This window comes from Sapajus apella, unplaced genomic scaffold (genome assembly GCF_009761245.1).
Source record: "Sapajus apella isolate SASKATOON/1434 unplaced genomic scaffold, GSC_monkey_1.0 scaffold12, whole genome shotgun sequence".
Classification (NCBI taxonomy): Eukaryota; Metazoa; Chordata; class Mammalia; order Primates; family Cebidae; genus Sapajus; species Sapajus apella.
This window is the reverse complement of record NW_022436952.1, coordinates 905044-926543: the sequence shown is the minus strand read 5'-3', so window position 1 is coordinate 926543 and position 21500 is coordinate 905044. Positions and strand designations below refer to the sequence as shown.

Sequence of the window (21500 nt, the reverse complement as noted above, 5' to 3'; positions counted from 1 at the left end):
CTATTCCTGGCTAATTTTTCTATTTTTTTGTAGAAACACGGTTTCACTCTGTTGCCCAGATTGGAATTTACCCTTTTAAAGAGTACAATTCAACGGCTTTTAGTATACAGTTATTCCATGATATGTGGGGATTGGTTCCAGGATCCCCAAGGATACCAAGATCCAATTATGCTCAAGTCTCTTACATAAAATGCTGTAGTAGTTGCATGTAACCTATGCACATCTTCCTGTATGATACTTTAAACCATCTCGAGATTACCTACAATATCTCATACGGTATAAACGCTATGTAAGTAGCTGTTTTACTGTATTTTTAAATTTGTATTATTTTTTATTGTATTTTTTCCCCAAATCTTTTTAATCTGCTAATGGTTGAATCCACAGATGGGGAACCAGCAGATATAGAGGGCTAACTGTATTCACAGAATTGTGCAGCCATCACCACAATTGTATTTAGAACAATTTTATCTCCCTGAAAAGAAATCCTGTACCCTTTAGCAGTCACCTCCTACCCCCATTTACTCCTCTGCTCAGCCATTGGAAACCTATACTTCCTATCTCTGTGGATTTGCCTATTCTAGACATTTCATATAAATGAAAGCATATATTTGTGGCTGGCTTATTTCCAGTGATTTTTCCAGACTTAGAGTTTGTCAACATTATAGTATGTATCAATACTTCATTTCTTTTTATTGCTGAATACTCTTCTGTTGTATGAGCACAAAAAGTTTTGTTTATCCATTTATCAGTTGATGGACATTGGAGCTGGGCGCAGTGGCTCATGCCTGTGATTTCAGCAGTAAGGGAGGCTGAGGCAGGTGGATCACCTGAGGTCAGGAGTTCAAGACCAGCCTGGCCAACATGGTGAAACCCTGTCTCTACTGAAAATACAAAAATTAGCCGGGTGTAGTGACGGATGCCTATAATCCCAGCTATATGGGAGACTGAGGCAGGAGAATACCCTGAATCCAGGAGGCAGAGGTTGCAGTGAGCTGAGATTGCACTCACTCCAGCCTAGGCAACGAGCAAAACTGTCTCAAAAAAAAGAAAGAAAGAGATAGACATGGGAGTTGTTTCCACTTTTGGGCTATCATGAACAATGCTGCCGTGAACATTTATTTACAAATTTTTGTGCGAACCAGTTGCACTGACTCATGCCTGTGATCCCAGAATTTTTTTTTTTTTTTTTTTTTTGAGACAGAGTCTTGCAGTGGTGCAATCTCAGCTCACTGCAATCTCTGTCTCCCGGGTTCAAGTGATTCTTTTGCCTCAGCCTCCTGAGTAGCTGGGATTATAGCCATGTGCCACAACGCCCGGCTGATTTTTGTGTTTTTGGTAGAGAAGGGGTTTTGCCATGTTGGCCTGGCTGGTCTCAAACTCATGACCCCAGGTAATCCACCTGCCTCTGCCTTCTGAAGTGCTAGGATTACAGGTGTGAGCCACCACACCCAGCCGTTCCCAGCATTTTTAGAGGCCAAGGTGGGACGATCCCTTGAGCCCAGAAGTTTAAGACCAGCCTGGGCAATATGGTTAAGACCCCTATCTCTACAAAAAATAAAAAATAAAAAATTAACCAGGCATGGTGGCATGTGCCTATACTCAAGAGACTGAGGTGGGAGGATCACTTGAGCCCAGGAGGGTGAAGGTGCTGTGAGCTGTGGTCATACCACTGTGCTCCAGCTAGGGATACAGAGCAAACCAGACCCTGTCTCAGAAAACCAAGTTTTTGAGTGGACGTATGTTTTCATTTCTCTTAGGCATATTCCTAAGAGTAGAAGTCAGATGGACTTGGCTGGCGCAGTGGCTCACGCCTGTAATCTCAGTACTTTCAGAGGCTGAGGCGAGCGGATCACAAAGTCAGGAGTTCAGGACTAGCCTGGCCAACATAGTGAAACTCTGTCTCTCCTAAAAATACAAAAATTAGCCGGGCGTGGTGACATATGCTTGTAGACCCAGCTACTGGGGAGGCTGAGACAGAAGAATTGCTTGAACCTGGGAGGCAGAGGTTGCAGTGAGCCGAGATCATGCCATTGCACTCCAGCCTGGGCGACAAGAGCAAAACTCCGTCTCAAAAAAAGAGTTAAAATGGACAAGACTTGGTGGGTATTAGCAGGTAAAGGGGAGAAGGGTGAGGGAAGTCAGGCGTGACTCCAGTTTCTGGCTTGGGCAGCTGGATCGAAGATGGTGCTGAGGAGGGAAACATGGGAGGACAATCAGGCTTGAGTGGAAAGATGGTGAATTTCTCCCCTATTCTATTCCTAATAGTTGGAGTTCTTTCTAAGCAGGGCTTCTGTAGTTCTGTAGCAGGTAGAAGCCTTTCAGGGCCACTAAGGTGCTGGCATGATGCGTGTTATTCCAGTGCCTCCTAGTGATGATTTTTCCAAGCAATTGTGTTTTATTAGCTGAACCTCTGGGTGGAAGAACAGTGACAGTGTCAAGCTGAGACTAATAATCCTCCAGATCACATAGACTGCTACACACACACATAAACTGTGAAATTCCTGTGTCATCTCATGGTTCATTTTATGATCAGTTAAAAAAAGCAGCCTCCCTCTTGTTCCACATACGTATTCCACAGAATACAAGCAGCCCATTCTTCAGTCCGGATGTCTCAGTAGGGGAAAGAAAAATCTTTTGCATTGGCACATGTGATGCCAGGAAATCTCTCCTTTCCCAGGGTGCTAGAAAATTAAAATTGTAGTAATCAACATTGGATCTAGAAAATGAGATATACAGTAGCTATTTGTACCAAATGAGATTGGCTTTGATTGGCCTTAGCTTTTTCCCGTACCTTTCAGGTACCATCTAACTTAACCCTTAAGCTGAAGGTACCTCCCTTCTGCCCGTTGGAGGCTGAGCTGGGATTAAGTGTCATTTTAACCATCCACAGAGGGAGATAGTCACATATTCCTTTGGGAAGATGTCTGGGTTCAGAAGAACTGTTTCATACCTCAGGGCTGAGCTGGGCAGCTCACTGCAGCTTTGCCTCTCTTGCCTGCAGGTTGTGATTGCCACCAATATTGCAGAGACGTCGCTGACTATTGACGGCATCTACTACGTGGTGGACCCAGGATTCGTGAAGCAGAAAGTTTACAATTCCAAGACAGGGATTGACCAGCTTGTGGTGACGCCTATTTCTCAGGTATGGCAGCTTGTATCAACAGTTTTCCTAATAATCCTGGTTAGGGCCTTTCTGAAATTTTTTATGATTATATATTTCAACCTTTATTGTTTTCAAAGATGAACTTTTATGATACTGGGTACTATAATGACATGAGGGAAGGGTTTTTTGTTCTTTGTTTTTGATCTTTTTTTACCTCCAAGTCTGACTGATCCTTGAAGTTTTTAATCTTTAGAATAGTATTTCACCATTAAAATGCCCCCATGAGGCCAGGCACCATGGCTCACACCTATAATCCCAGCACTTTGGAATGCTGAAATGGGAGGATTGCTTGAGCCCAGGAGTTCTAGACTAGCCTGGGAAATATAGCAAGATCCTGCCACCACAAAAAAATAAAAACAAATTAGCCTGACATGGTGGCATGTGCCTGCAGTCCCAGCTGGTTAAGAGTCTAAGGTGGGAGGATCACTTGAGCCCAGGAGTCCGAGGCTGCAGTGAGCTAGGATAGCGCCACTGCACTCCAGCTGGGGTGACAGAGCAAGGCCCTGTCTCTAAAATAATTTCCTGTTTAGGTAGGAAATTACATTTAAAAATGAATTACCTGATCACTTTTTTGAGAGAAGTTTGGCAACAGTATATCCAAAATTTAAAGGTTCATCTCTTTTTTTTTTTTTTTTTTGAGACGGAGTTTCACTCTTGTTACCCAGGCTGGAGTGCAATGGCGCGATCTCGGCTGACCGCAACCTCCGCCTCCTGGGTTCAGGCAATTCTCCTGCCTCAGCCTCCAGAGTAGCTGGGATTACAGGCACGCACCACCATGCCCAGCTAATTTTTTGTATTTTTAGTAGAGACGGGGTTTCACCATGTTGACCAGGATGGTCTCGATCTCTTGACCTCGTGATCCACCCGCCTCGGCCTCCCAAAGTGCTGGGATTACAGGCTTGAGCCACCGCGCCCGGCAAGGTTCATCTCTTTAACCTAACTGTTCTGCTTCTAGGAATAGATCTAAAAGTTAGAAATGATTAAATATATGTCCAAAGGTAATGGAAAATGATGTTCATTGAAGCATTGTTTATATCAGGGGAAACTTGGAAAAAATTCTGAATGTATTCCAAAAGGGAAGTAGTTTAATAAATTATGGTATATTCCTGCCATAGAACGTTGGTGGCATTAACATGGTGGCATGTATCTATCCTTAATGACATAAGCATGTAACTGTAATGTTTTATTTGAAAAAGTGAGCCTACAAAACAGCATGAATGATATAATTCAAGTTTTGTTTAAAAATAGATGGTGTTTCAACCTTAGACTTCTCAGGAAGAAAAAAAAAGATGGTGTGCATTTCTGCAGTGTATGTGTGCCCAAGATTGGAAGCATGTAGTCTAAATGTTAGCAAAGATTATTTCCGGGTGGTGCTGCTAGGTGAAGTGCGTTTTCTTTTATACTTTTTATTTATTTATTTATTTAAGACGGGGTTTCACCATATTGGTCAGGCTGGTTTCGAACTCCGAACCTCAGGTGATCTGCCTGCCTTGGCCTCCCACAGTGCTGGGATTACAGGCGTGAGCCACCGCACTTGGCTTCTTTTATACTTTTATGTAGTCTTTCACAAAAGGTATGTATTACTTTCATAATTTGTAAAAGCCATAAGGCTATTTTTATTTTGAAACTTAAGTAACAATCCTAGCTACCACTTACGGTGTACTTACCAAGTACCAGGTACTGTCCTAGATACGCGCATTGACTCTGTGCATTCTCGCATTGATCCTGTGTGGTAGATATTATTTTCGCAGATGAGGAGCCTGAGGCACAGAGGGGTTAGGTGACTTGCTTAATATCACAGAGCTAGTAGAGCCAAGATTTGAACCTGGGTAACCTGACTCTAGCTTGTGTGCTGTATACCACTTGTCAGGGTGGTGGTCATCAAAAAATTAGTTCTGCGTGCCTTTCCTGATCTGGAGAGAGACATCTATAGAACGCTGTGGAGTCCAGCCACTGTGCGTGATTGCTGCCTGGATTGTGTGCTTAGTTGTCCTTTCATACTCCGTCCTTTGGTTTGGAGCTGGCATAGTAATTTGTAAATCTTGGTACTGTTTGTTACAACAGATGGTTTTGTCAGAAAACGGCCCTCTTCAGATTGCTATTCATTGTTTCCTAGCAACCTATGGCTAAACTACATTAAAAAAAATTTTTTTTTTTTAAACCAGCGTTTTCTTCTCCCAGTACAGAAATAGTATTACATTATTTTTGAAAAATAGAAGAAAAAAAATTTAATTACCCATCATCCTACTACATCCACTGTTGTCATTTTGCTCTTTTTCTTTCCAGTCTTTGTTCATGTTTATTTCTTTCATGGTTACAATTTTAGTAGTCAAATAAGTAGGAAGTTTTGTATTTTTTTTTAGTATTTAGTTTTCCTACTGGAATAATACATGTTCAATATTTGGTAAAGTCTAAAGAAAATAGGCCTCATCTGCAAATCTGTCAGAGTTGGCCACTGTTCACATTTTAGGTTTTTTTCCCTTAGTCATTTCCTTCTAGTAGTTGATATATAAAGACTTTTTACAAAATTAGCATTATATTGTTTTGTAACTTGCATTTTGCATTTAATGTGAGTGAACATTTTCTTCTGTTACTTAACATTGTAAACATGATTTTTATTTTTATTTAATTTTTTTAGAGTCATGGTCAGTCTCTGTTGTTGCCAGGCTGTAGTGCAGTGGCATGATCACAGCTCACTGCAGCCAGCCTCAACCCCCCCAGGCTCAGGTGGTCCTCCTATCTGAGCCTCCTGAATAGCTGGGACTATAGGCATGAGCCACCACACCAAGCTGATTTTTGTATTTTTTATAGAGATAGAGTTTCAACATGTTGCCCCGGCTGGTCCTGGGCTCAGGTGATCTCCCGCCTTGGCCTTCCAAAGTGCTGAGATTATAGGCGTGAGTCACCACACCTGGCCTGCAAACATAATTTTAAAAATGACTGTAAAGTCATTTGATTGATTGACATAATTTATTTATTTCACTTACCTTTTTGGTCATAACTGTGCGGATGTGTTCTGTCATCTTGTTTTATGCTTTCTCTTTTTTTTTTTTTTTTTTTTTTGACAGATTCTTTCTTTTTTTTTCAGGCGGGAGTGCAGTGGTGCAATCTTGGCTCACTGCAACCTCTGCCTCCTGGGTTCAAATGATTCTCCTACCTCAGCCTCCTGAGTAGTTGGGATTACAAGCACACACTACCATGCCTGGCTAATTTTTGTATTTTTAGTAGAGACAGGGTTTCACCGTGCTGGTCAGGCTGGTCTTGAACTCCTGACCTCATGATCTGCCTACCTTGGCTTCCCAAAGTGTTGGGATTACAGGTGTGAGCCACTGCAGCCGGCTGCTTTCTCTTTTATATTGTGCCATACTATTTTGAAAATACATGTCTGAGATCTGTGTAATATTTCTTTCATTAACCCTGCTTATATTGCCTCCCTTGAACAAACGTCCCTGAAGTGCTGAGGATGGAGAGGGAAAGATAAGATCATTGGTAGTCTTGGAAATGGTCCCAAAGGAAGTGAAATCAACCCCATTTCTGATTTTGCCAGTTGCTAATTGTCCCCCTTTTAACAGAGATCCTGGGTAAAGCTGTTAAGCAGTGTTTAACAGATATGTTGCTTTTATATGCCCACCCCTCTAGGCTCAGGCAAAGCAACGAGCTGGCAGAGCTGGGAGAACAGGCCCAGGGAAGTGTTACAGGCTGTATACAGAACGTGCCTACCGAGATGAAATGCTCACCACCAACGTGCCGGAAATCCAGAGAACCAACTTAGCAAGCACGGTGCTGTCACTCAAGGTAGAAATCACTGTCTGGTTAGAATGGGTTGGTGGAAGAGTCTAATCCTGGACTTCATAAATGAATCTCAGTTTTATGAAGCTTGTTAAATACTTTAGTAACCTCATGGAACCAGTCCCTTTGAGTGAAATGCAAATGGCTGTGATAACCACCTCTCATGGCAGGTCTGGGGCTAAGTTGGCATGTCTGCTGTGAACACACATTTTTTTCTTACCGTAACAACTAGCAGGATATTAGGTTGTAAAAGGCTGTAGTTAGGAGCATTTTCTAAAAGGAAATTAGAAAAATATAATCAATGCCAAACTGTGGACAAACACACTTAACCTCAACCCCTTTAGTGTTCAGATCCAATTCTGTTCCTTTAGAACAGAGAAAAAAAACTCCCTCTTCAAAAACTTTGTAAGGGAACTGTCAGCACAGATTTCAGACTGGCTCTCAGGGGCTTGGTTTTCATTCTGAATCATTGTTCTTCCTCTCTCAGTCCCCAGTGAGGACTTCATTCTCTTTTGGCAGGAGGAGCTGTTCGAGTAATTTCCCAGCTGATGGCATTTCCCCCGACACTGATGCTACCCTGGAGCCCTGGCACTTTCTGGTGCAGAGTGCTCTATTGTCATTTATTATTTATTCCCTGTAAGAGAGGCTAACACAGAGCTTCAGAAAGAAAAAAGAAACCTGCTCCAGTCTCTGGAGTGCCAACAGAGAGGCATCTGTGGCTCAGACCTCAGCTCCAAACTGGGTGACTTTGGGCAAGTTTATTTACTTTGCCCTCTGCTCTGTGTTCTTCTCTGAAAAAAGGGCTGTTAATATTATTTGTTGGAGACTGGGCGCAGTGGCTCACGCCTGTAATCCCAGCACTTTGGGAGGCCGAGATAGGCAGATCACCTGAAGTTGGCACTTCGAGACCACCCTGAGCAACATGAAGAAACCCCATCTCTACTAAAAATACAACATTAGATGGACTTAGTGGTGCATGCTTAAAATCCCAACTACTTGGGAGGCTGAGGCAGGAGAATCGCTTGAACCTGGGAGGCGGAGATCGTGGTGAGTTGAGATCATGCCACTGTACTCCAGCCTGGGCAATAAGAGTGAAACTCTGTCTCAAAAAAAAAATAGTATTTGTTGGAAAGATAAGAGAGATAATGTAGGTGAAGATACTTGGCACAGCGCCTAGCTTGATGATTGCTAACATAATTCCTCATAGTTACTATTCACACAATAAGCATGTATTGAACACCTGCTGTGTTTATGGTCACAATCACTTTATGAGAAAGAAATAGAAAGCTTCGGTCCTACCACATCACACTTTATACACACTTGAATCATCATCATTCAGTCGTTTCTTTTATTCATCAAATTAGCTAATAAATGTATTAAACACCTGCTACATGCCAGGCATGTAGATTGCACTGTGTTGTGGTTTTGTGAACATAGTTCTCACCCAGTGTGAACCCTCTGAAAGCAGAGGCCATATCTTGGCCATCTTTATATCCCTCCCACCTAGCATGGTACGAGGTCCCTCATAGATATGTAGTAGAAACGAGGTATGCAAGAGACAGGACAAGCTGGTAGACTATATTGTTATTATTCTTGTAAAATACATAACAACATTTACGATTGTAACCTTTTTAAAGTGTACAATTCAGTGGCATTAAATACATTCACGGTGCTGTGCAACCATCACCAACATCCATTTCCAGAACTTTTTCATTGTCCCAAACAGAAACTCTGTACTCCTTAAACAGTAACTCCCCTCTCTCTGTCACTTGGTAACTACTATTCTACTTTCTACCTCTGTGAATTTGTCTATTCTAGATAACTTCATTTAAGTGGAATCATACAGTATTCTTTTGTATCTGGCTTGTTTCACTTAGAATAATGTTTTCCAGATTTATTCATGTTGTTTTCAAGGTTTATTCATTTCTTTCATTCTTTTCTAAGGGTGACTAGTATTCTGTTGTATGTATATACCACATTTTGTTTATCCATTCTTCAGCAGAAACATTTGGATTGTTTCTCCCTTTTGGCTATTACCAATAATGCTGAGTCTGCTTTCAGTTCTTTTTTCTTTTTCTTTTTTTAAGGAGGAGGCTTGCTCTGTTGCCAGGCTGGAGTGCAATGGCGGAATCTCGGCTTACTGCAACCTCTGCCTCCCGGCTTCAAGCAATTTTCCTGCCTCAGCCTCCCGAGTGGCTGGGACTACAGGCACGTGCCACCATACCTGGCTAATTTTTGTATGTTTAGTAGACATGGGGTGTCACCATATTGGCCAGGCTGGTCTCGAACTCCTGACCTCGTGATCTGCCCCCCTCGGCCTCCCAAAGTGCTGGGATTACAGACGTGAGGCACCGTGCCTGGCCAAGACCAGCCCAGCCAACATGGTAAAACCCTATCACTACTGAAAATACAAAAATTAGCTGGACATGATGGCAGATGCCTGTGATCCCAGCTAGTCGGGATGCTGAGGCAGGAGAATTGCTTGAACCCGGGAGGTTGAGGCTGCATTGAGCTGAGATTGGGCCACTGTACTCCAGCCTGGATGACAGAGTGCGACTCTGTCTCAGGTATGTGCTTTCTATTATAATAGTCTGAGTTTTCTGTGGCCCAGCCCTGGATGTTACATCAGTCTCACTGGTGGCTTCCTAATTGCAATTGAAGAAGTGGGAAATAAAGTAACAAATAGCTTCCCCACATGCTAACACTGGCTAGACCGACCCTCTTATCACCTGCCTTGTTCCTTTCTGTTCTAGGCCATGGGTATCAATGACCTGCTGTCCTTTGATTTCATGGATGCCCCACCAATGGAAACTTTGATCACCGCCATGGAGCAGCTGTATACACTGGGGGCCCTGGACGACGAGGGTCTGCTCACTCGCTTGGGCCGCCGGGTAGGGGACAGACTTAACTTTCTGTGCTTTTGGGAAGATTCCCTGGTCAGCCTTTCACATCCTTTGGTCTGTACAAAATCAAGAGTTGAGACCATGGATAAGCTTTGAGTAGAATTATCAATGCTTGTTTTTTACCTGGATTTCTCCACTATCACTTTAAACTGTTTCGTCTTTATGGAAAAAGGTGTTCACAGTTAATTTTGCCTCAGGATATATTAGTGAGTCTAGCCTTACTTAGAAAAGGCATCTGCAAAATTCTCACCTACCCCAACAGTAGTTATGTGCTTGGTCACATACATCCCTTTGGATTTTATTTGGGAAAAGAATAAACAACAGCATTCTTCTGATAGAGAAAGGCATCCCACAGCATCATTATGCTTTGGGAAAATCTGTGTTGCTACCAAGGTCTTGCTATGGTGAATCCAAAAGTGTCTTCCACAGGGAAGTAGTTGTCGTTTTTCTTTCTCCCTCTAGATGGCAGAGTTTCCTCTGGAGCCAATGCTATGCAAAATGCTCATCATGTCTGTGCATCTGGGCTGCAGTGAGGAAATGCTGACCATTGTATCCATGCTGTCTGTGCAGAACGTCTTCTATAGGCCCAAGGTAGGAAGTTCACATCCAGGTTTAGATGGGGTGCTGTGAAGTTGGGGTAGTTGGCCTGTTGCCATTCCAATGCTGATGTGGAAATTTTTTTTTTTTTGAGATGGAGCCTCACTCCGCCCCCAGGCTGGAGGGCAGTGGCGCAGTCTTGCAGTCTCCGCCTCCCGGGTTCAAGCAATTTTCCTGCCTCAGCCTCCAGAGCAGCTGGGATTACAGGCGTGCACCACCATGCCCTGCTAATTTTTGTATTTTTAGTAGAGATGGGGTTGCACCATGTTGGCCAGGTCTCAAACTCCTGGCCTCAAGTGATCCTCTTGCCTCAGCCTCCCAAAATTCTAGGATTACAGGCCCGAGCCATCATGCCTGGCCTGATGTGGACACTTTCCATAGGGCCTTTTAGGGCTCCCTAGAATTGCTCCATGTTCAGTTAGTAGCTGTTGGGTCGGAAATGATCCTCTGTCCCACTGCTTGGCAGGATAAACAAGCCCTTGCAGATCAGAAGAAGGCCAAATTCCACCAGACTGAAGGGGACCACCTCACCCTGCTAGCTGTGTACAACTCCTGGAAGAATAACAAGTTCTCCAACCCATGGTGCTATGAGAACTTTATCCAGGCTCGTTCCCTGCGCCGGGCCCAGGACATTCGCAAGCAGATGTTAGGCATAATGGACAGGTAGGCCGGAATCTGATGACTCCCCATGTTTGAGTTGAACCATCTTGAGTATCATGTCTGTTCATCTGTGTGTACCTATAAAGCTATAGGCACCTTTTCTCTTGCTCCTCACATAACCCTCTTCCTCCAGCTTTTCCATCTTTGTTATATTCCTTCTCACCAAGCCAGGGTATGGCTGAGAATTACCTCAGAAAGTTCCTAAGGGAAGATTATTTGTCAGTTGTTGAAGAAATGCTCTTTGTTTACAAGCCCCTGGAACATTATTACTCTGGAATTGAATTCGCGTCTAAACAAAATATCTGCCTCTGAGTGCCTCCGTCTGCCCACTGTGTAGAGCTGCCTCTGTAGTACACTTAGGGCTGGAAGGAAGGTCCTAGTGACTACTCTGGGCACCCCAAGATGGGGGTGTTGGGCACTGCCATTGTGGAAAATAAAACCTCTGAAAGCAGAGTGGGGTCACATCTTTTGTCCTATCTTGATAGACACAAGCTGGATGTTGTTTCCTGTGGCAAGTCCACAGTCCGAGTACAGAAGGCCATCTGCAGTGGGTTCTTCCGTAATGCCGCCAAGAAAGACCCACAGGAGGGTTACCGGACGCTGATCGACCAGCAGGTGGTCTACATCCATCCTTCCAGTGCCCTCTTCAACAGACAGCCAGAATGGTAGGTGGACGCGTCCCAGGGTCCCTATTCCCAGTACTTCCTGTTATAACATTGCTTGTATTTCTTGAGCAGCAGAAACCTGAATTAAGCACAACGTATCAAACCCTATGTGAGAATTAAAATCATAGGGGTGAGACCTAGTTGAAAAAAAATTTGTGGTTTAAAAAAACTACCTAGAGATGTAGTTTTAAAGTAACAATTTTTTTTAAAAAAGGACTCTTTCTCTAGAACCCTAATATAAAACTGATTCAAAACCACCATGTTATCACAGTAGAAGGGTTAGAAATGTAGCTTCTTGCCTGTTTGGCCTTCCCCATCCCTTGTGGCAGTGTGTGAGACCCCTCTTCAGGGCCCTAGATTTCTGTGGAAACATTCTAATAAGCCACCCTATAGAGCAAGAAGCAGATTAGAGAAGGGATGTGACTGGCTCCATGTCACTCAACTAGTTAGAGCCAGAGCCAGGACTAGAACACATTCTCCTGAGACCTTTCTTGTGGTTAGAGGTGTGCAGGTGCTTCAGTATTGGGTGTGGCTATCATAAACAGTCTGCAGTCTTGTAGGGGTCAGGCGTGAGAGGTAAGAGGATAAAATGTAAGCTCAGCTGAGGCCTACTAGGGATCAGGTTGACCGTAGAGTGGGACCTGCATCCAAAGGCTTGAGTTCTGTCTCTCTCCCCCCATAGGGTGGTATACCACGAGCTGGTGCTGACCACCAAGGAATACATGCGTGAGGTTACCACCATTGACCCCCGGTGGCTTGTGGAGTTTGCCCCAGCCTTCTTCAAGGTCTCCGACCCAACTAAGCTAAGCAAACAGAAGAAGCAGCAGCGTCTGGAACCCTTGTACAACCGCTATGAGGAACCCAATGCCTGGAGAATATCCCGGGCCTTCCGACGGCGCTGAAAGGCAAGCGTGTTCATTTGCCTCTCCGGCAGCAGTAGCCCGGGGCTTGGACTTATTCTCATTGATGACAGGCTGGTCCTGAGAATACAGCTGTCCTGTGACTGACTGTCTTAACTGGGCATTTTCTCAACTTGACTCTCATTTCTTCCCTGCTAATAAAATAGAAACAGGGATTTAGGCTTGGCTTTGGCAAGAGCCTCCAGCCCCCATCAACCCAAGTCCTTGGGGCCTGTTGGGAGCTCATAGCTAACACGGAGACATTGCATCAACTTCAAGAAAGGGGCAACTTGTGCAGTCCCAGGGTGGGAAAGGAGAGTAGGTGAGTGTCTCGTGCAGGGACATGGGGAGGGCGCTGATGCCCCAGCTGGCAGGAGCTACTGTGCTCGTCTAAAGTGTGTGCCCCAGGGTTTCCCACCCCTTCTCCAGCCCCTGTACTTTGGTTTGACCTCCATGGAAATATTTATTTTCTTAAGGAATCTAAAATGATTTTCTGTGACTGTTTCGTTTAGCTGAAAGGGTAGGATACTGGCCTGGGCACAGGCTGAGGGAGATTTAGCATCTGTGCTCGGGTGCACATGATGAGAATCCCCTAAAACCAGAAGCGCAGGGCCTCTTTGGGCTCAGAAGTGATGTACAGCCCAGACCTCCAGCCTTGTCTTTCAGCATCAGCGGCCGTGCTGGGGGATCACCCCATGATTAACCACGTCCTCTCCACAGAGCACGTCAGTCTGGAGGCCTGAGTGGTTACGGATGCCACGTATTAAACACAGAAGGCCCCCTGCTCCCTCAACCTCCTGCCACATTCACAACATGCAGCATGTCCCATTTCCTTTTGAAACATACTAAGTAACAACGCGGCTTTTATTTTATTTTGTTTTTATTTTTTTCCCCTGAGGTCCTGGATGGACTTTAACAAAGGAATTTTATGGTAAAAACCTCCCTTTTCCCACCCCAAACAGAAAACAAACATAACACCTCTCCTCTCAGCTGGTCTGTGCTGCCTGGAATCTGTGCTCCAGGGCTTGTTCTTGTGGGTTTTTCCTGGCACTTGGTTGGGGAATGGCCACCTCCTTGTGCCCCCCTCACAGCTCCTGAGGAGGCTCTTTTTTTTTTTTTTTTCCCCATAGAGATGGGCTCTCACTATGTTCCCCAGGCTGCTCTCCAATTCCTGGCTTCAGGCAATCCTCCTGCCTCCGCCTCCCAAAGCGCACGGAGGAGGCTCCTTACCTGGAAAAACATCAGGCAGGTCTTGCCAGGCCAGGTTGTGGAACTGGTGGAAAGCTGGTCTGGATGTAGTGCTTGTACAGAAGCCGCTGGGAGATTGGGCACATCCTGTTACGGTGCTGCTTCTCCCATCCTTAGGTTATTAGCAAGTTCTGAAGTGATGTAAATGCTAGAACTACTGTAGAACTATATGCCAGAAACGAAAAGAGACTATACAACATTCCAGGATATAAAGGAATGTATATTGTCACTGGGCAGCAAACCACACCCTAAAGACACAATTCAGAGTCTAAGGGAGAGGAATATAGGCCAGGCAACCTGCTGACTGCTGATCCCTGCCCCTTTGTTAAGCTGAGTGAGTGGCCTCCTGATTCTGTCTTTGTGCCTTCAGTAAGCCCAGGCCAGTCATCAAGGGGCAGGGCATTGTTGTGTGTTAGCCTTGGAGCCTTCTGGGGAGAGACAGAGCAGGGACCTCAAATGAAGCCAAAGGGGAAACGGCAACTGGCATCCACCTCCCCAATCTGGTTTTGTTTTATTTTTTTGAGATAGGGTCTTGAGCCCAGGCTGGCGTCAAACTCCTGGGCTCAAGTTATCCTCCCGCCTCAGCCTCCCCAGTAGCTCAGACTATAGGTGCACACCACCACACCTGTCTCCCAGTCTTAATTCCAGCCTAAATCTTCCCCATTCAGAAATAAACTCCTGGATGTGGTGGCTCAGCCTGTCCCGACAGTGCCCAGCACTGACAGTGTTGGCACCTGGGGAGGGAGGCTTGGGTTTTAAGCTGAGGTTGAAAAGGAATGTTGAATGGGCCAAGGATAATGGCAGCAGGGTAGGTTATCTTTCTGGCTTAGGTGAGGAAAAAAGGATCCCCGTTCTGTGGGTGTTCATTGACCATCTCTACCCTAGAGCTGAGGTCACTTCTCTGCTATGACAGCATAGCTGGGGTCTGACCTTTTGACTATCAGGAAAGCAGTGTGGGGAGCTGAGCTGAGCCTGCTCTGAGGGAGAGGAGGGGGTCCTGTCCAGATGCAGAAGGGGAGCTTGCCTGCTGCTCTCACACAATGGAGCCCTTGTTTCTCTTCATTGAACCAGTATTTCCCAAGATTGAGTGACAGCCCAGGAGAGGATGTGGGTCTCATGCAGAGAGCTGGGATCTTTTTGGCCATTAAAGTATGTTGTTCACCCCAACCCAGCGGGAAGCAGGCTCAGGAGTTGCCTGCCTCTGCACATGTGCTGAGTGCGCTGTTTATGTATATGGGGGGATCGTCCCCATGGGGCATGTGTGAGCTCCGCTGCTGGGTCAGGCTCCTCAGTCCAGGTTTACTTCATCCTGCCGGGACGAGTTGGCTTTGACTGTCTACTGCAGCCCAAAGCACTTCCTCCCCATGGGTGCTATAGCTGTCTCATTGGAGCAGTGCCCCTCCAAGTTTGAGGATTTGAACAAAGAACTGGGACTGGTGACCTGCTAATGAACAGTTCAGAGGGCAGAGGCAATCCTCTCAGCCTGCAGAGACCTCGCTTTCCCTGGATGCTGCTTCTCATCTCAATCCCTCTCTTCATGTGTGTACTCAGCTCTCAGGGTCTCCACCACATTTTTATACCTTCTTCCCACCATGATAGCTTGGCTTTAATGTGGAATTAAATTATATATTTTTAAAAGTTATTTTTAAAATTTATTTTCTGTTTCTTGCTCTAAAGGGTATCAGTACATTGATGTTTTGTGTTTCTAGGAAGCAGTAATGTTGCCTTTTATTTTTGGATGGTGGTTGGGGTGTCCCTCCAAGGGATGGTCTCAGGTTGTTGCTGGGCCAAGGCTGCTGGCAGTTCAGGCATGAACAGAGTTGGGCTGGCCCCAACCTCAGAACAGCTGCAATTTCTGTTTAACACGAGAGCCCCTGTTTGTACCTGAGCCTGTCTCCCGGGCAGTGGTTTACACAGGAGCTGGGTCTGGAAGCACCCACTCTGCCCCTCCCACCTCTTGTCACCCCTACTCAGTCATACTTCCTCCGCAGGTGTCACCATGTTGTCCGCTTTGCCGTTTCTACCCACACCCAAAAAGCTCAGCCTCAGGACTCTGATCTCTCCCAAATTTGGGCAAGGAGAATCTAGGTGTTTCCCACTCCCCCACTCCCCTGAAGATCTAGTCTCCACTGGCCAGAATCCAGGGCCTGCTCTAGCCTCTCCCTATACCATCTGGCCTGGGAGTCTTTCTCCTTTGGCCCATTCTCCAAACAGTTGTCCCCAGCCCCAGCAAAAGTAGCAACCTAGGAGCTGAGGTAGGATGGAGGACATGCAATTGGGGTCTATGTGGGGCAGCAGGGCCAGGGGAAGAGTTAGGATCACAGAAACCAAAAACCAAAACCCTGCCTGAAGAAGTCCCAGGGGGAGAGCCTTGCAACGCAGTGGCCCACCTGCCCCACCCGCAGGGCCAGGGAGACTGCTGCAGGAAGCAGGCTCAAAGTGCACAAGGGACGCCTGTCCAGGTTATCAAGTACCCCTGTCCATTATTTCTGGATCTTCACACAGTAATGCTGGGAAGGGGGAAGAGCAGGTATCATTAAGCCCATTTTTCAGAAGAAAAATAGGTATCTTTTTTCAAATCCACATGGGGATTAAATGTCAGGGCCTGGCCCCAAACCAGTGAGCTCTGCTCCAAGGCCAGAGCTCTTTCCATCCCCAGGTCAGTTTTCACAGGACAGCAAAGAGGACACAGGATAACTAATGGGAGAAGTGGGGCTTTATTAAGGTCTGGTAGATGTGGTGGAGGTGGAAGTGGAAACTGGGCCTAGGAAAGGGCGGAAGAAAGGCAAAGGGCCCCTTGGAGCAGGAACCCATCCCTCTCGGCTTCCACCCAGCACCCCCCATCCCAGGTTCCTCTCTTCAACCTCCCCCTGCCTCCGGAAACACAGAGCACCAAGAACTGACAAGCCGGAACCCACCCGGGGCCACAGCTTGGGGCAGAGTCCAGGCTTCTGTCTCCACGCAGTGGGACGATCTGGGGATCTCAGCGAACCTCCTCTCCCTCATGCCAGTTTAAGTTGGGAAGCGCCTTCTCTGTCCCCCAGAACAGAACAAACTCTTGTTCTCTGTGGTTGGGGAAAAGGTGTAGGGGGCGTGGACACAGGAAGCAGGACCTGGGAAGAAGCTGAGCTGAATTCCCCAGGGCCCAGGTGGAGCCCCCAGGGGAGTTTCTGAGACTCCACCTTTATAGACTTGCCATTTCTCCACTTTTCCTTTCCAGTGACTGGTGAGCAGCTCAGAGTCTGGGCCAGGGCAACTGGTAGGACAGTGGGGATCTGCCCAGAGTCATCTGTGGGTTTCAGATGAAGGTTTCCCCAACACCAAATTCAACTATATGTACGCAGGGCAGCACCCACCTGCGGCAGAGGGAATAGCCGCTGGGGGCTAGTAAGAGTAGCCACCCTTGGGGCCAAACAGCTGGGCAGGGACAGCGAGCTCTGGGAGGTAGGCGGGACTCTCGTCCAAGTGGGACAAAGGGACTGTGTCCTCCTCACTGACCGGCCGGTCAAACTCGGCCTTCAGAGCTGGACGCTGATTGTCCGGGAAGGCCAAAGAGAAGAGGGCCTCGGGCTCACACACAAACTTGTACACGTAACGCTCTCCAGCCACCTATGGGGAGAGAGAAGGGCTAGTCAGCCTGGCTAGCCCCGCAGCCTTGGTATGGGGTAAGGTGGGGGAGTGGGGAATGTAGCCTTCTACCAGTCCAGGCAGATGCTCAGGGCATTTCTCTCCCATGCTGGTTCCCCTGAGAAGCTGACTCTCCCTTCACATTTCTTCCTCCTTTTTCATTTCAATTTCTCCCTGCTTGGGGCTTCTCAGTTCCAGTGTAGCACGTTTTTGGGAGAGGAGAACCTTGGGATTGTGCACAATTTCTTGTCCCTCTGACCGATTCATTATCTGATCCTACAGAGTTGCTGAGAACTGCCCTTCTGACCCTCTCCCCATTAGCTTCCCACAGCCACTGCCCCCACCACCTTGTCCCTGGACCCACAGCTCCCACCTTCTGCATGATGCCTTTCTCATAGTAGTATCGGAGCGAGCGGCTCAGCTTGTCGTAATTCATGGCTGGCCGGTTCTTCTGGATGCCCCAGAGCCTGGCAACCTGGGGACAAAACAGTTTTGGGGTGGACATGCTACCTTGGCAGAGGAAAAAACATGGGGGAAAGGTCAGAAAGAGCACTTGAGATTCTCGGTGCAAAGTTCTACGCCAGCCTGGCAACAAAGCATCAGCGCATAAACTTAGGCTTGGCAAGAATTCCAGTCCGGTAAAGCAAGGATCATGATGGAGGCACATGCCACCATTCCCCAGGTTCTCCCATCTCCAGGCCCTCAACTTTAGAAAGGAGGGCTGGGGATATCTGAGAGGCCCACCTCCTCAGGCTCAATGAGCTTGAACTCCATTCCCCGGCCCGTCCAGGCAATGAAATGGGCATTTGTTGGGTCATCCAGCAGGGCCACCAGAAATTGCCACAGCTGCAGGGCACCCCGGCGCTGGTAGGGTGGCCCCTCTCGAAATGCACCAACCCCTTCCTGCTTGATGTCTCCTGGGGAACATGAAAATAGGAAGTGTGGGGTTTGGGTCTTTTGGTCCCCCAAGCAACTGCCTCCCCTCACCCCAGGGATTTCTCCAAGGGGTCTCCCCAGGCACTTTTCTATGGGTCCCACCCTCTTGCAACCATGAAACGTGATGTGACTCCTTCGGGGACACAGCATGATAAGACCTTGACCCTCCCATGAACAGTCACTTCTCTGACCTTCAAATTTCTCAGGGACAACGCAGACATCATCTGGGAATGGTCGCAGAGTTTTCTCATAGCCATAGCCTTGTGGAGGAAGTTAGGGGTTGCTCAGATTTGGGGGTTCACTGATGAAACTCCACAGTCCAGAGGGACTCCTGGCCAGGGAGACCCTCCCCCATGGCAGCACTCCCTCCCCCAACATGGAGGGCTTGGCAGGGGAAGGGGAACTGCCTTACCCATGGCCCCGTCACCTGGAGAGGGCCCGGGGAAGCCCTCTGTGTGGAGGTACATTGATGCACACCCGGTGAGATCTGTGGGGAAGAAAGGGGAATGTGAGAGGTGGCTAGGGTGGAGCTGGGGGGGAGGGGAGGAGGAAATCCTATCCACATTCAAGAAGTTCTTCCTAGGCCGGCTCGGTGGCTCACGCCTGTAATCCCAGCACTTTGGGAGGCCAAGGTGGGTGGATCACGAGGTCAGGAGTTTGAGACCAGCCTGACCAACATGGTGAATCCCATCTCTACTAAAAATACAAAAAAATTAGCCAGGCGTGGTGGCGCTTGCCTGTAATCCCAGCTACCCAGGAGGCTGAGACAGGAGAATTGCTTGAATCCGGGAGGCGACAATTGTGGTGAGCAGAGATCCCGCCATTGCACTCCAGCCTGGGCAACAGAATGAGACTTAAGTCTCAAAAAAAAAAGTTCTTCCTTCTGGCCTGCTTCCTGGTGACTATTCTTTGCCCAAGTTGCCTGCCAACCACAAAATCCCAGGGGAAGTTCACCCAGAGGGAGTGTGAAGCTGGAGCCCCTCAACTTGAGGGCTGGGGCAGAGGCCATGGAAGGCAGCAGCGGGGGCTGGGCAAGCTGTTCTGTAAGGCCCAAGCTGCCAAGGAGCAGCTGTTTCCTGCGGGTTCAGAGGGAGGAGGGAGGGCGAGATGAACGTCCGGAGAAAGGGTTCGGTGTCCACGCCTGACTCCCTCAGAATGGACAAATGTCCGGTCAGCAGGTCAGATTCCCAGTCCTGTGCGCACGTGTGTGTGTGACTGAAACTGAGAGTGTGTGCCTGCATGCACCTGGGGAAGAGGCAGTGGGCACTGGGCCTTGTTTTTTCAGGTCTAACAGAGCACATTCCACTTCATTTCATTCCATTCCATAGGATAGGAACCTCCCTACTCCACATCGGGGAGGCGGCTGCGTAAAGCCACCCGTTCAAGTTCCAACCCCTTCCCGCCCTCCCCCCACTCCACTCCACTCCCACCTATGAATGAGAAGATGGTGAAACCCGACACCTCAGGGAGGAGGCGGGAGGGTGGGCTCATTCATGCATCCATTTTGTGAATGGAATTCCTGACTCCATTCAGGCGTAGCTGGGGGGAGGGGCAGGAGTTCAAGGGCATGTAACACGATCCCCTCCGGTCTATAGCCTTTGAAGGTCAGCGGCAAGAGTGCCTCCCTCCTCCTCTCCCAGCTCACTGCCAAGCCTGGGTCAGACTTAGGCCCTGGATTTGAGGACAGGAGCACCCATCCGGTTCTCAGTCGGACAGCCTAGGGGTTTGCGGCTCATCCCCCTGCCCCTGAAAGGTTGTGGGCACCACAAAAAGAGAAATTCTAAAGTTCTAGCTGGCTCTGGGCCTACTCTCATAAACTCAGATTTGGGGCTAGTAACAATGTAACAAAAGGCAGGAGAAAAGAAGAAAAGGCAGGGTTTTCTGGGCCCTTCCTGGGACTGGCCCTCCCTCAGCCCTTGGGGCCTTGAACTATAGCTATTTATGAACATAGCTGAGTGCATTTCACTCCAGTCAGCAGTCAGGTGGAACTAGAACTTAAATAAGTTCCTACTTCCAGTGCCCAGCCTCTGGCCAGGGCATACATCAACTGGGAGGCTCAAACAGGATGTGCAAACCACGTATTAACCTGCCAACATGATGAAACTCCGTCTCTACTAAAAATGCAAAAATTAGCCAGCTGTGGTGGTGGGCGCCTGTAATCCCAGCTACTTGGGAGGCTGAGGCATGAGAATCACTTGAACCCAGGTGATGGGGGTTGCAGTGAGCTGAGATCGCACCACTGCACTCCAGCCTGGGCAACAGAGTGAGACTGTCTCAAAACAAACACACGCATCACTGCACTCCAGCCTGGGTGAGTCTCCAGAGGGAGACTCTGTCTCAAAACATGCAAACAAACAAACAAAACACCCTGCACTCCTACTGAGAACTAGAAAGAATGATGAGCCTGGCTAGTTTCAAGTTCATGTTTCTCTTCATTCAAATCCCTTTGTGTTTTTTAACTTCTGTGGGGATAGGGACCAGACACATCCTATTCATCTCTGTATTTCCCAACTCTGCACACTCACGTTCCCATCACAGTAGTTTGGTCTTTGTGGGTAATTAAAACCTCAAACACCTGTTCAATAGAAATAAATGCCTTAACTTTCCTATTAAGTCACAAGCTTCCTGAGGGCAGGATCTACATCCCCCTTTATTTTATGTTTATTTTACTTTTTTATAAACAGACAGGAGATCTCACTTTGTTGCCCAGGCCGGCCTTGAACTAACTCCTGGGCTCAGGCGATCCTCCCACCTTGGCCTCCTAAAGTGCTGGGATTACAGATAAATCACCATGGGGGAGGGCTGTTTATCTTTTAATCTGAATATAGGTTTGCTAATTGAAAATTAACAATAGGCTGGGCATAGTGGCTCACACCTATAATCCCAGCACTTTGGGAGGCGGCCCAGACTGGAAGATCATGAGGTCAGGAGATCAAGACCATCCTGGGTAACAGGGTGAAATCCCATCTTTACTAAAAATACAGAAAAATTAGCCAGGTGTGGTGGCATGCAC

General features: G+C 47.3%; 2 protein-coding genes and 2 long non-coding RNA genes across 13 annotated transcripts in view; 3 read left to right on the top strand and 1 right to left on the bottom strand.

Annotated features, from left to right (window-relative positions):
- DHX8 (DEAH-box helicase 8) overlaps positions 1–15566 on the top strand; it is a 39479-nt gene extending 23913 nt beyond the window's left edge. For 2 of the 5 annotated variants that reach the window (XM_032279496.1, XM_032279495.1), the window contains exons 17-23: positions 3002–3142; positions 6803–6958; positions 9706–9843; positions 10318–10446; positions 10919–11115; positions 11598–11777; positions 15270–15566. In XM_032279496.1, the coding sequence (XP_032135387.1) occupies positions 3002–3142; positions 6803–6958; positions 9706–9843; positions 10318–10446; positions 10919–11115; positions 11598–11777; positions 15270–15372 (1044 nt within the window). In that variant the 3' untranslated portion in view covers positions 15373–15566. Of the gene's footprint in view, positions 1–3001; positions 3143–6802; positions 6959–9705; positions 9844–10317; positions 10447–10918; positions 11116–11597; positions 11778–12459; positions 13156–15269 lie in introns of those variants that run through there. The other 3 variants (XM_032279492.1, XM_032279493.1, XM_032279494.1) reach the window with 3 other exon arrangements.
- Positions 1596–2585, top strand: LOC116552723. Its single transcript, XR_004269505.1, has 2 exons — positions 1596–1660; positions 2022–2585. It is a non-coding gene; the product is annotated as an uncharacterized LOC116552723 (long non-coding RNA).
- LOC116552722 lies at positions 3607–5299 on the top strand. The gene is made up of 2 exons (XR_004269504.1): positions 3607–3773; positions 4085–5299. It is a non-coding gene; the product is annotated as an uncharacterized LOC116552722 (long non-coding RNA).
- Positions 15567–16618: 1052 nt separating the features above from the next.
- Positions 16619–21500, bottom strand: part of ETV4 (ETS variant transcription factor 4) — a 19688-nt gene continuing 14806 nt past the window's right edge. For 2 of the 6 annotated variants that reach the window (XM_032279501.1, XM_032279503.1), the window contains 5 exons: positions 18900–18974; positions 18679–18747; positions 18296–18468; positions 17925–18026; positions 16619–17533 (listed from right to left, as the gene is read on the bottom strand). In XM_032279501.1, coding sequence (XP_032135392.1) covers positions 17309–17533; positions 17925–18026; positions 18296–18468; positions 18679–18747; positions 18900–18974 — 644 coding nt within the window. In that variant the 3' untranslated portion in view covers positions 16619–17308. Of the gene's footprint in view, positions 17534–17924; positions 18027–18295; positions 18748–18899; positions 18975–21500 lie in introns of all 6 variants that reach the window. The other 4 variants (XM_032279497.1, XM_032279500.1, XM_032279502.1 and 1 more) reach the window with 3 other exon arrangements.